Source organism: Leptidea sinapis, chromosome 44 (assembly GCF_905404315.1).
Source record: "Leptidea sinapis chromosome 44, ilLepSina1.1, whole genome shotgun sequence".
Classification (NCBI taxonomy): Eukaryota; Metazoa; Arthropoda; class Insecta; order Lepidoptera; family Pieridae; genus Leptidea; species Leptidea sinapis.
The window spans coordinates 6,080,955-6,095,111 of NC_066308.1; the positions used below are offsets into that span (position 1 = coordinate 6,080,955).

At 39.3% G+C, this 14,157-nt stretch overlaps 1 protein-coding gene across 2 annotated transcripts in view; it reads right to left on the bottom strand.

The window, feature by feature from the left end:
- The window catches only part of LOC126977264 (C-terminal-binding protein), a 55,806-nt gene that overhangs the window by 8,493 nt on the left and 33,156 nt on the right, over nucleotides 1-14,157 (bottom strand). For both annotated transcript variants that reach the window (XM_050826012.1, XM_050826010.1), the window contains 5 exons: nucleotides 12,350-12,477; nucleotides 9,976-10,567; nucleotides 9,384-9,483; nucleotides 8,909-9,039; nucleotides 8,271-8,426 (listed from right to left, as the gene is read on the bottom strand). In XM_050826012.1, coding sequence (XP_050681969.1) covers nucleotides 8,271-8,426; nucleotides 8,909-9,039; nucleotides 9,384-9,483; nucleotides 9,976-10,567; nucleotides 12,350-12,432 — 1,062 coding nt within the window. In that variant the 5' untranslated portion in view covers nucleotides 12,433-12,477. The remainder of the gene's footprint in view (nucleotides 1-8,270; nucleotides 8,427-8,908; nucleotides 9,040-9,383; nucleotides 9,484-9,975; nucleotides 10,568-12,349; nucleotides 12,478-14,157) is intronic.

The window sequence follows — 14,157 nt, forward strand, 5'->3', positions numbered from 1 at the left end:
ATAGACGAGGAGAATTGAAGAAGCCGGAGATGATTTTATTTCATAATAAAATAAAGGCAGGCGTAGACACTCATGACAAGTTGTGCTCCACATATAACGTTGCTAGGCGGACGAAGAGATGGCTTATGGTTTTTCGTTTATTCAATGCATTCGTTATTTATAACTTCAACAACAATGAGGCTACCATAAACAGACGAATTTATCTAAAATTATTGCCAACAAAATTAGTAAATGCACATAGATTAGCGCGAGCAATAGTCCCGTCCCTGCCTATTGCTTTGAAAAAGCGATTGGCAGAAACTGAAGTTGCGACTCCTTCAACGTCTAACACTGGATTGCATTCAATAAAAAGAGGAAGGTGCTACATCTGTCAACAAAAAGGCGACAGAAAAACGACCGCGAAGTGTAATAAGTGCAACAAATTTATCTGTGGCGATCATACAACGTTGAATTATTATAGTACTCACGAAAAAATTATTTCTATACTGTTTTAAACATCTTGTTGAGATTTTTTTGTATTTTTCTAAAAGCTTAATAAGAAATAAGTAGAATAAAAGCAATTAAAGTTGATTACTAATTTAAATGTTTCTTATTTCATACCTATCAATTTGGGGTAACTGCAGACCCCGCGCGACTAACAATTTTAGTTTATTGGCGCGCCTAATTAAAGGTTAATAAAAGAAATTCACAAGAGTTTAAGCTCTTATCCACCAAATTTAATCTCTTCAATGCTTTAGTCCGAAGTTACTTAGAATATGCTTGTGTTATATGGAATCCCTTTTATAATATACATTCTCAACGCAAAACATTCAAAGATCATTCACCAGACACTTGGCTTTTATAGCAAGTGGAAAAAGCCACAGATGTCCCTACACACAGCTCCTTTCTTTCTTTAAGATGAAATCCCTAAACACGCGCCGTTAAATGTTTGATATCTTGTTTATTTCCAAAATAGTTAACAATCATGTCAATAACACGGAGCTACTCGATATAATATCTTTCACCTTACCTTCGAGGTATCCGCGTAAAAGTATTCATAATACATTTAGCAGACCTCTTATAAAATCAAATTTAGGACTGAATTCGCAAATCATCAGAGCTGGCGAACAATATAACATGCTTGTTAGAAAACACCCAAATGTATATATATATAATTATATTCAATGACTCTTATGGCTCACTTAAGAATAAAATACTAACATACTTTTAAGTCATTCTATAAGCTAACCTAGTAACTTAAATTAATTTTCACATTTACTTTTGTTTGTACTTAGTTATAAAACACCTACTATGAATTATTATTAGTCAATGCTATGCATTTCTTCTATAGGTCGTCTATCTATCTGTTCTATCTAGCATTTTTACGATTTTTCATTTTATTTTTTTAAATCGTAGCCCGTCTCTCAAGGTTCTATCTGCATCAATGAATGTCAAAAAATTGTCTCGGGTTCGCAAGATATTGACGAAACAACAAAGTTCTATGTACAATTTTTTTAAGTTTTGATGCATCCAGGTTCCATGTGAAATATTGTATGACAGATAGAACTATGTTTTACAAATTTGGCCACACTTAGATAGAACCTGTCAAAATGGCGGAACGGAGTGTTTTGTGTGAAATAACAAAGTGAGTGTGATAGATAGCGTCATCCAAAGTAGTTAAAAATATCGGGACACCATAAACATAGCTTTCAAAGCACCAAACATATCCCTACACATAAAGTGTTCAAAAATGCAATGAAAAGTTGATTCTTTACGATAACCCTAAGCGAAACATGCAATAGCTGACCCCAGGTCAACGCCGCAACAGTGTTCTAAAGCAAAGCATACCAATAAAAAGGTAATGGTAACTGTTTGGTGGACTCAGCATGGTGTTAATCACCTATAGCTTTCTCCGATCTGGTCAAGCAATAAAAGCAGATGTCTACTGTTCCGAACTTCGAACAATGATAACAAAACAAGCAGTGAAACAGCCCCGAATCATAAATCGATCTTCACCATTATTGCTAAATGATAACCCGAGGTATACAGCACGAGAAACCGTTTTAACTCAAAAGGAACTGCAATTAGAAACCATTCCTCACTCTGCGTATTCGCCAGACCTTGCTCCAACGGAGTACGATTTTTTTCGTGATTTGGACAATTTTTTTCTTCTTCTTTCAGACCTTCCTATTAGATGGTAATTATTTTCGTTAGTAAATATGTTAAAGTAAAATCAATTTTTCAGTAGAAATCGGCAATTTCAACGATTATGTTCTATTATATCGACGAAAACATCATTTATTTTGATAGTATTTATACAATCAGATAACAGAAATCTTTATAGTAATAGAGTCACATATATGCATAGAAAAACAGCCCCACCTGTAAATATAGAACGAGAAAGAAGAATGGAAGAACTATGTTGGTATGCATTGTATTCAGATCCATATCCAATTTTGGTGAATCGAGAAATGTCTCGATTACTTTCAGGCGTGTGTGATAAGCAACGAAGCCCGATTTAAAAAAAAAATATTATTTTTTTTATGCTCGACCTGTGGTAGAGTATTTTAGAGCAAAAGCGAGCGTTTCGCTTTCAAATGTGAGACAAGGACAAAACGAATTTGTTCCTGAGGGTTTAGTGGATAACATACCATGGGGAATAGAGGTTTTGCTTCATACTGGAAACGTTGTTGTGCAGAGTTAATAGCCATGGGTACACTTGGGGCAACTTGGTTTGCAACAGCTTCCTATAAAAATGACCTTAACTGGACCTTAGCTGAACAAGCTAAGGGCATTACTTATAGCTGATGGTAGTAAAGAATTTGATATCGGAGCTTTAATTTTCCAAGAACTGGACTGGAATTAGTTCAAAGATATCCCGCTGTTATTACACGACAATTACACATCGCGTATATACCTAGATTGCATTTATAATAAAAAAATAATGAATGTTTTAGTGGACCTGTAGTTGACTTCTGGTATAGGATAGAATTTCAAAACCGGGGAAGTCCCAATTTGCACATTCTGTTATAGCGTGATGATTTTAGATTAAGAAACTGGTGAATTCCGATCGGAACCTCTTCACAATGACGAAGTAAAGGGGTAAGTTGGTTCTAACCTCCAAATATTTTCTACAAATTTTATTGTTAACAATATTCATGTCTACATTTTATTTCAGAGTTGAAGAAGAGCAAAAACGTCGAAAAACAAGAAAACGTCTAAGGAAACCAGGCGAATGGCAAAGAAACGTGAAGAGAAAACTACACCAATCGGGGGAAGCTTATGTTTCAAGCAGAGGGAAGCAGGTCCCAAAAAAGTGTGTTGCTAATTTAAAAGATTGTTTTTCTTCCTGTAAATATAACTGCAGCAAAGCAATTACTGAAAGTCAGCGGCTGAATATATTCACATCCTACTATATATGGCATCTCAGACAGAAAAATATCACTATTTACTTCAAACTACAGAAATGAAACGGAAGAAACGCTACACAACAGGAACAACAAAGAAAAAGTACTCATACTTTTATTATTTTGAAATTCAAGGTACACGTATCAAAGTGTGTAAAAAGTTTTACATTGGGACATTGGCAATTTCCCAAAAGACTATTTATGGTGTTCATCAAAAAAAAGATTCAAATACTGGTGCACCACAGAGAGATCTCAGGGGACGTCATAACAACCAAGACAGGATTCCAGAAGTTTATAAAAACCAAGTTCGAGAACACATTCGATCTTACCCAGTAGTCGAGTCACATTATTCACAGTTCAGTTCCGAGCGCGCTCGGTAACGTACATGCTCACTGAACTTACGAATATAATTTATATTCGCGATCTGCGCGGCAACCGCCGCTGCACGCTATTATGACTATGAGTTCCGAAAAACTCATAGCCAATTAATTGCAGGCATTCCTTCAGCACGCAATTGATAGTATGGACGAGATCAGCATCATCCAAATCTGTGCATCAAACTTCAAGAGTGAGGAGATCATGCACGCCAAGACGCTGCTGTACAAGGTTTTGATGAAAACCGACCAGATGCCGTCCCGCAGGAGGGATGAAAGGGGAGAGAGAAGTCTTCAGGACATGATATATCTCCTGAAGGTAACTGATCCTGACGACGTACCGTCTTTCGTGGCAAGGAACTTGAACAAGTTATCGCCCGTCACCTTCGACCATATCGACGTCGCCAGGTTGCTGAAGGACATCACAAACCTCAAGGCAGGCCTGGCAGAAGTAGTGTTGAAATTAGAGGCATATCAGAACACCATCAGGGACCTGCAAGCTGAAGTTGCGACTTTGCGAAACAATACTGTTGTAAGTAGGTCAATAGACGCCAATAACATCAACACACGACGTGGGGCTTGCATTGCTTCGCCAGCGAGTATTGAATCAGCGAAATTCGACTCGACACCGGCCACTGCGCCCGCACGTGTAAGCAGTAATGTACTTGCCGCCCGTCCCTCACCTCCTCCCCTCTCGGAGGTGTCGCCTGCTGTCGTTACGTCAACCACCTCAACGTGACTATGCTGCTGCCATCCGCCTGCAACCCAAAAAGCGGACAGTGCTGAGGGCAGAAAGTGGAAGCGGGCACGCCCGCAACGAACTCACTTGTAGAGCTGTGGCGAAGGGTCTGACCGACAAGGATGACTTCGTTAGGGTGGAGCGGAAAAAGAGGAGACCTCCTAGTCATAACCAATGTGGCACAGCACCGATAGGACAGAACCAGCTCCTGCGTCCCGTAATCCCAGCGACGTATATCTACGTCTCTCGCTATTACCACACCACCAAGGCCTCCGACATTGCTCAGTACTTGGTGGAGAAGACAAGGTTCCGTTTGGGCGTCGAAAAGTTGGTGACGCGTCACGCAGTAGACTTCAACTCTTTTGTTGTTCGCGTCCCGACAGAACATATATAAACCTTCCTGGACGTGCAGCTGTGGCCGAAGGGGGTCGTGTTTCTCAAGTATCGCGGACGTCACCGACCACCGGAAGCTGCCGAATCCGCGCCTCACATCGCCTCGAAAATGTGACGTACATTTAAGTTATATATCATATGTATGTTAGACTGTAAGGTATTTATTTTATGGGCCATGTAGCCTGAAATAAAGGAATTATTATTATTCTTATTGCCGTTCATCTACGCAAAGACAGTATCTGGAGACTTCATTGAATATTACAAAAATGCACGAACAGTATGTAGAAAAATATGAAGAAGATAAAACGAAACCGTGACCGAAATAGTGACGGTTTTGAAGTTTACACAATGTTATTTTAGTGTATATTACAAGACAAGACAAAGTGATGAAGATTATACGCAAGTAAACATTCTTGGAGCAATCCGGTCAAATCGCCAAGTTATCCAATTTCCTAGAGACCTACCCACTCCTGTTACTATGTGATCTGTGAAAAAAGGATTACCTTACCATAAAGTGGCAGCTCTCAAGTCAATGCTGAAATTGATGCCTTTGTTGGATAGAGCATACTATGATGCTCTTTTCAGGGAAATAGGGAATTTAAATATTTTTGTACTTAGTTAAGATTTGATTTCGAAAATTCTATAAAATATAAGTATAATTTTTCTTTTATTTTTTTACTTCATTATGACCAATTCTGAATTTGTAAAATATCCCAATATTATTTTAGTAACATAAATATCTTGATCTATTGATTTACTGTAATTTCACTATGGCAATTTGTCAGTTAGAATGTTGAAATTTGAATTTTTGAGGGTATTTCTTACTCAACAAGGTTCCAACTGATTTGTGATTATGTGTAAAAAAAGTATGTTATGTATAATTTTATATAATTTTTATGTTAATCGTTACATGCTATTATGGTAAAATTAAAATCATAAAGCAACTCATAGTGTAACGCCGATATCAGCCTGTCAACGTTTTAAATCGATCTAACGCAAACCAGTACCTGCCCCGAATAGAACCCTGTTGAACGACGAGGTGTGCATATTAGAATAGTAAATAATGTTAAGTTTATATTTGTAGATGTATTAATATGTATTCTGTTGAATTGTCTAATAAAAAAAAATGTTTGCTACTTGTACAGTCAGCGTCAAAAAGATAGTGCCACCCATGCTATTCAAAAACATGGCAACAACCATCGTTACCATTTACATCGATCCACCAAAGTGAGTGTGATAGATAGCGTCATCCAAAGTAGTTAAAAATATTGGGACACCATAAACATAGCTTTCGAAGCACCAAATATATCGCTACACACAGTGTTAAAAAATGCAATGAAAAGTTGATTCTTTACGATAACCCTAAGCGAAACATGCAATAGCTGACCCCAGGTCAAACGCCGCATCAGTGTTCTACAGCAAAGCATACTAATAAAAAGGTAATGGTAACTACTGTTTGGTGGACTCAGCATGGTGTTATTCACCTATAGCTTTCTCCGATCTGGTCTAGCAATAACGGCAGATGTCTACTGTGCCGAACTCAGAATAATGATAGTAAAACTAGCAGTGAAACAGCCCCGACTCATGAATCTCTTCACCATCATTACTCCAGTATAACGCAAGACCTCATATAGCACGAGAAACCGTTTTCACTGTACAAGAACTGCAATTAGAAACCATCCGTATTCGCCAGACCTTGCTCCAACGGACTACCATATTTTTATTATTTGGAATTTTCTACGTGATAAAAGTTTTCTTCTAAAGAGGCAGTACAAATGCTTTTTTTTTTCTTCTCAGGAGGACGGTGGACGAGTCCCGGAGAAGCAGAAACGTTATCGTAAGCGGCCTCCGCATAATGTAATTCCTGTAAATTTCACACTTGTTAACATCTACAGTGTTAGATGTTAACAGTCTCTGATGGATTAGTCAACGAAGAAATGGGTGTAGTAAAAAAATCAAGTGGTCAGCCCTTCGTCGCGATCAACTAGAAGCAGGAGAAATGCCCGAAGCAGTGTTGATTAAATTTGATGACGAGACGGTTGGCACTAGGGTAAAAGACTCGGGTCTAGTATCAATCGCAACTTTTCAGGCCATTGAAGGTTACGGTGGTGTGAAGAGATTAATGCTGCCACTAATTTTAAGTTGGTCTGTCACCGTTCACATGCTCCAACGACTCGTACGACATAAGAGAGGGCGGTGATAGACCTCGAAAAAACAATTTCGCGAAAGGACAGATATTATGTGGCTTTAAGTCAAGTGAAGATTTTAAATGGCGTTGCATTAAGTGATATAGAAACAGCTAAATGTTTACACATGCCGCATGATGATTAAGACAGTTAAATCTAGATCTATTCTTTTCTTATCTATTTTTTTTACAATTTCTTAAAATACTTTTCTATTTAATTGTTCATTCCGATTTTATGCAATCGTATTGGTTATATTTCTATTTCTCTTCTCCTTCCGTACGCATGCTTAGAAAACCCGATGGTACCTGGTCGCGCACCGAACTATAGAAGGCTAGAACGTTTTCAGAGCATCTCTTAAATGTCTTCACACCTCACTTATATGAAGGTCCACCAGGTTATTTGAAAGACATTTTCAAAGCTCTAGATACAGGCGATAATGGTGCAGGCGAATCTCCTATCAAATGCACTAAAACTTAAGTTATAAAACTTTTAAAGAATTCAAATCCCAAAAAGCACCTGGGTACGACCTAATAGCTAATTATGTTTTACAAGAATTGCCTGAATCTGGCATAACCTTCCATATTCAATGCCAAAATATAATGTTATTAAAACCAGGAAAACAAAAGTTTTACAGGCCCAATAAATTTGCTGAACATCCCGTAAAATATATATGAAGCACTCCTACAACAACATATATCCTAAGAGATAATGAGTTGATATGTGACCATCAGTTGGGTTCCCAAGTAAACATGCGATTATTGACCAAGTACATAGACTGACTAAAAAATCATGGAATCCCTTGAAGCCAAAACTTACCAATGCTTTCCTGGACATATCCCAAGCATTTAATCGTGTATGGCACGAAGGGTTGCTCTTCAAAATCAAAACTACAGTACCTGAATACTTCTTGTATGGAGTTCTAAAATCTTGCGAAACCGACATTTTATCATGACGGAGTCACTGTTACAATAATTATTTTTGGGATCCTACTCAAACCATCCGACTTGAAGAATGTCCTCCAAGTCCTAGATCACATACTCTCGCGTGAAGCTCGCTCGTTTTTTCCTTATAATATATAAAAAATGGATCCCAAGAAAAGAGAGAGTCGGCAACGCTTATCGAATTGAACAATTAAAAACAAAAGTCAACTTTGAAAAAGCAAGTGCTGGGTAGTGTGTTAGATAGTGGCCACCTTGTTGACACAATTCCGCAGACAGTCGGGGATGCGGCCCACGATGGCACGCCGGATCTCAGAGGCCGCCATCTCACGCAGCTCCTGCGCCGACGCGTCCGAGTAGAACGCGGCGTGCGGCGTACACAGAACGTTGGGCGCGTCCTTCAGCGGGCCCTGCGAACACGACGACACATTGATACATATACATACATACACTATAGTCGGAAATATAATTCGAGATCAAAAAATGTAAACAATGGTGTTACCAACAACAAATAATAACCTTTTCCATTGTGAGTGTTGAAATATACTAAAATATCATTTTAAAATTATAAGTGTAGTCTATACACATATAATTAAATATTGCACAACGTTTTCTCTTTGTAATATAGCATAAAATACATCCAAAAATTAAAATGTATTTTTATTGTGCATCTTTGCTTTGCCACTGGCAATAAGATAGGAGATAAGATGTTAAGTCTCATTTGCCCAGTAATTTCATTTTACGGCGCGCTTCAGACCGAAACACAGTAATGTTTACACATTACTGCTTCACGGCAGAAATAGGCGCCGTTGTGGTACCCATAATCTAGCCGGCTTCCTGTGCAAAGGAGCCTCCCAACTGGTAAAGAGAGCTATAACAGTAGTTGGCCCACCTGGAATACGTTGAAGGGCTCATTCTCATGCACGTCGAGCGCTGCGGCCCGGATGCGGCCCTGCTTGAGCGCCGCTGCCAGTCCCTCATCATCCACCAGCCCGCCACGCGCCGTGTTCACCAGGAACGCGCCTGCACAAACAAGCAACTATTACAGAGGGTCACGATCAGAGGAGCTTCCCTTCTTTCTTTTAAATTCTGTATCGATAAATTTGTAGTTATTTAACTAAATTATTATTTTACAGTATATAGTATCTTCAAAATTTGTCATAGATATAGCCAATGATGACTACTATTTGATCTCACGATACAGTCTCCGACTAGTGTGGCGATTCAATGACAATCACAATTTAGTCATACATATAAGCTTGTCAAATATTTAAACTTAATGTATTTTAATACAATGCATTTGTAAAACGATAAATTTAAATAAATTATTTTATTCTATTCTATTCCCTCGCGCAGCCCCCACCTACCTGGCCGCATCTGTTTGATGGTGAACTCGTTGATGAGGTGGTGGTTGTGTTCGTTGAGGCTGCAGTGTAATGACACGCAGTCGCTCTGGAACAGCAGGTCCTGGAAGCAACGATCGTCTCGTCAGTAGTGGTCATACGGGTTAAACCATAATATTAACACCAGGACAGACATTAGCTTATAATGCCTACTCGGCTAAGTCGAGTTAGTAAGTCTTTTGTAGGGCGATGTATATGCTTTTACTACAAGATCCCAGAAAATGTACAAAACAAAAGTATTACGTTATTCAAAAGAATTGTTAAAAAACGTTTGTGTGGTAAAGGTTACTATAACATAAATGGCTTTCTTAATGATACCACAGATTGGGAATGGAGCGACCGCCCTCAGGCTATTAAATAATAAGTTAAATTGCACAATATTATTTTGCAAACATATTTTTTGATGAAAAAAAAGCTCGTTGAGTTTTTTGTGCCCATCCTTCTCAGACCTGAGGCATTCATTTTGAAATGGATGGTAGTTTCATTTTACTTTCAATAGGTGATGTCATATGCCATTTGAATAAAAATATTTGAAGTTGTATGTACGATACGTCACCTGCAGCGTGTAGACGCGCGTGAGGCCGAGCGACTTCTCGATGCCGTCGGGCAGGTAGGGGTCGTAGAAGATGACGTTGAAGCCGAACGCCTTGGCTCGCAGCGCCACGGCCGAGCCGATGCGGCCCAGGCCCACGATGCCCAGTGTGTCGCCGCGGATGCGCGCGCAGCCGGCGGCCGCCTCGCGCACCTGCTCGGGGCCCGTGAACTTCTTGCCCTCGCGCACCATGTTGGCCAGCCAGTAGGTGCGCCGGTACAGGTTGAGCACCAGGCACAGCGTGGTGTCGGCGACCTCCTCCACGCCGTAGCCAGGCACGTTGCACACGGCGATGCCTAGTTCCCCGGCCGCCTTGACATCGATGTTGTCCACGCCGGAGCCGATGCGCACGATGATGCGCAGCGCCTTGAACTTCTCCAGGTCCTCCTTGGTGAGGATGATGGTGTGCCACATGAGCGCGCCCACGGCCTCGTTCAGCACCTTCTCGTGGATCTCCGAGGTGGACTGCGCGTCGCAGAACGCCACCGTCGCCACGTCCTTCAGGATCGGCATCTCCACCGTGCAGTCGCGCCCGTCCAGAAGGGCCACCAGGGGCCTGCAACCGAGGACCAGCCGCTCACTCACTATACTACTCCAAAATATCTACTCTAAATTGGCTAGCGCTTAGCGGAATGGAACCAGTCCACATGCAAACTAACATTCCACCTTCGCAAGACACGCCACAAGCCACAATCCCCACCATCTGGATGTGTGGCGATCCTCCACAGTGCGGTTTTCAAGGAGCTTTCTCCCTCGTACTACAAAGCTGTGGAATAAGCTTCCTTATGCAGTGTTTCCGGGACGATACAACATGGGTACCTTCAAGGCCAGCAACGCTCTTGTGATTCCTCTGGTGTTGCAAGAGAAAGTGGGCGACGGTGATCACTTAACACCAGGAGACCTGTACGCTCGTTTGTCCTCCTCTGAGTTATTGAGGTCCAAAGTCAAAAGGTAGGTATTGTTTTGTGACTTTTAGTATATTTTTTGTGGATGTGTTCAATATCTTTGCTACAAATACGAGAAGTGAACTGGTCCTTTTTAAATTAGAAATATCGGATAAGTTTTTTTCGGAGTGCCAAACAGTATTTTTTTTAAGATTTTGTGGACTGGTTCCTTTCTGCTAAACGCTAGCCAATTAATATCAAAGTGCCCAATAACTACACCAGGACAAGTTGTACAATATACGTTCCTCATTGCATTACTAACTACAGCCAACATTAATATTTTATTAGGTGTCCACAAGCGATAAATCAGATATTAGTTAACTCGCCTGATTTCGATCTATTCAACACGGTTACTAAATGCGGTAAATACTAAATACTGTTTGTTTTCCTAATAAAATAAAATAAAAATAACATCAGCGGCGGTACTGCCATGTAATCAAACAAGCCGGGCTTGCATTATTTTCTATCAAAATTGTAACCAAACTATAGAACTTTCTATTTAAAACTTTGCGCTCAAATCATTTGTGAAGTTCATTAGCCGTGTCACTAAAATGGCCGCGTCAAAGTAACAAATCTTTCAACTTGCAAGGTCCACCAACAAATATATCAAGAGTTTTTCGTCGGAACAAAAGTTGGCTCTCTAATTGGAAAAATATTTGGTGCGGTAACATTTAAAGAAACTGCTGCTATTCAAAAAAAAATATTACAAAAACATGTTAAGAAGACTCACGAGTCAAAAATCTGAAGATAATGGGATCTGGTGTGACTTAAAAACAATAAGTGGCCTATATAGTTAAGCAAAATACTCTTAGTCACTACTTCTAACATATAAAATTCTCTATCTTATACAACGGCAAAGCCGATTTGTATAAGATTTTGTGTGCATATCAGGTAGGTCTGAGAATGGGCCAATCTATTTTTCATACCCCTTAATTGTTATTAGGGTGACCCACCCCTAAATAATAGTAACCCCTAGTCCGTACCGGAGCGCGAAAAGTACTGCGCGAGTGTTGACTTATGACGTCACACGTAGCGAGCACCGGCCGGTCGAAATCGCGCCATACGCCTATATTTACAATTCCATATCTCGCAAACTAATTTAAGTATCGAAATAATTTTTAGACACAATTTTTATTATTTTCTATAGAGTATACGAAAAGCTAAAAATTTATGAATATTCTTCATTATAAAGTCTTTGTAATTTGCACCGCTTGGGCTTTTAATGTGTATTGCACTTTTTTGGCACCAATTTGAACTTGTTTGTGGACATGTGGCTGTGGCTGAGCGGGAACGAAATGCTCAAGGTTAATATTATTCAGTCGGGCAAGCACCATTAGATTCGAAGTACTTATTTGTTTCCTCCCCGCACTGTATGTACTGCACGAGTCACTCACCTAGACTGCAGGGGTCCATTGGCGATCGGGCCCCTGATGCTGTCCATGCGCGCTCTCTTTGGCAGCATCTTACGTTTATCCATTTAAAGCGGCAGAGCCGCTTTAATTACCGCTACGCAGCGCGTCACCTGTCCAAATAAACACACGTTACATGATTCAAATTCAAATATTTTTATTCAAAATAGGATGTGAAATCACTTATTGAAAGTCAAAAAAACTACCACCCATTCCAAAATGAATGCCTCAGGCCTGAGAAGAATGGGCGCAACAAAATCAGCTGGCTTTTTTTTTTCATCAAAAATATGTTTTACAATTAAAGTAACATTGTACAATTAAACATTTTGAACAATTTTGAACATTTTCTGGGATCTTGTTGTAAAGCATATACATCGCCCCACAAAAGACTTACTAACTCGACTTAGCCCAGTAGTTATAGGCATCATCAGTTTATGTCTGTTCCTGGTGTTAACATTATGGTTATGACAGTTTCTGGCAAATTCACTTATGTGCCTATGATACATACATACAAACATAATTACCCACTTCCGCTTATATTGAACGTTCATCACAATTGTCCAATGTTGACACCACTTACTACTCGGTTGAGTCGAGTTAGAAAGTATTTTGTTGGGCGATGCTGACATGCTTTTTTACAACATGATCTCATTTACAAATTCACTTATTTTCGGACAATAACACATTTTAGTTTTGGCTTTAACATTTATAACTAATTTCAAAAACAAACATGCTATGAATTAATATAAGTATATACGTAAAAGCTGTTACATAATGCTATAAATGCATTATTTTTGCCTAAATCGAAATATCAACAGAACCGACTTTCACAGATAAAATATTAACATCAATTTTGACGTTTCGATACGCTACTTTCCCTCGTACTCATAATATTCACCACTCCTAAAGTCACCTAATAATTCCTTAATAGACCTAAGAAATACTAAACTTAAAGTATCGTTGGACCTATACTTAAATGGTTATGGAATGGTTTTGAGGTGTAAATATTGAGATTAACATGTCTATTTCTGTAATAATAAATGCAATGTTATACATTAATATAATTTAATTTTAGTTACATTAAATACATTTCAGCTTTTAAAGTTGTTAAAAAACTTTGTGGTAACGGTTACTAGAACATAAATGACTTTAATGATATCAGATTGGGAGTGGAGCGACCGCACTGAGGCGGTCACTATTAAATAAATAATAAGTGTGTCCGATATAACTTTGTAAACATTTTTTTATAAAAAATATGGTAAGCCCGCTGAGTTTGTTGCGCCAGTTCTTCTCAGATCTGAGGCAATTGTTTTGGAATGGGTGGTAGTTTTTGACTTTTCAATAAGTGATGTCAAATCCTATTTTGAGTAAAAATATTTGAATTTGAATTGAGCACTCATTTTCTATTTGATGAGGCTGTATGGTAGATACGTCCCCAACTAAAGTGTGGAATGAACTTCCTTGTGCGGTGTTTCCGGGACGATACGACATGGGTACCTTCAAAAAAAGGGCGTACACCTTCCTTAAGGGCCGGCAACGCTCCTGTGATTCCTCTGGTGTTGCAAGATAATGTGGGCGGCGGTGATCACTTAACACTAGGTGACCCGTACGCTCGTCCTCCTTTTCCATAAAAAAAGAGAAGAAGTCTTCCATCGCTATCTGTGGAGGTACAGAAGAAGGTCTCCTGTTTTAAACAGTATTAATTATCTTTTGTAATGAATTTCACGAAAAACTTATTCCCAAAACACAAAATCACATCAATCACAGTCGAAGACACAGACTGAATGGACTTC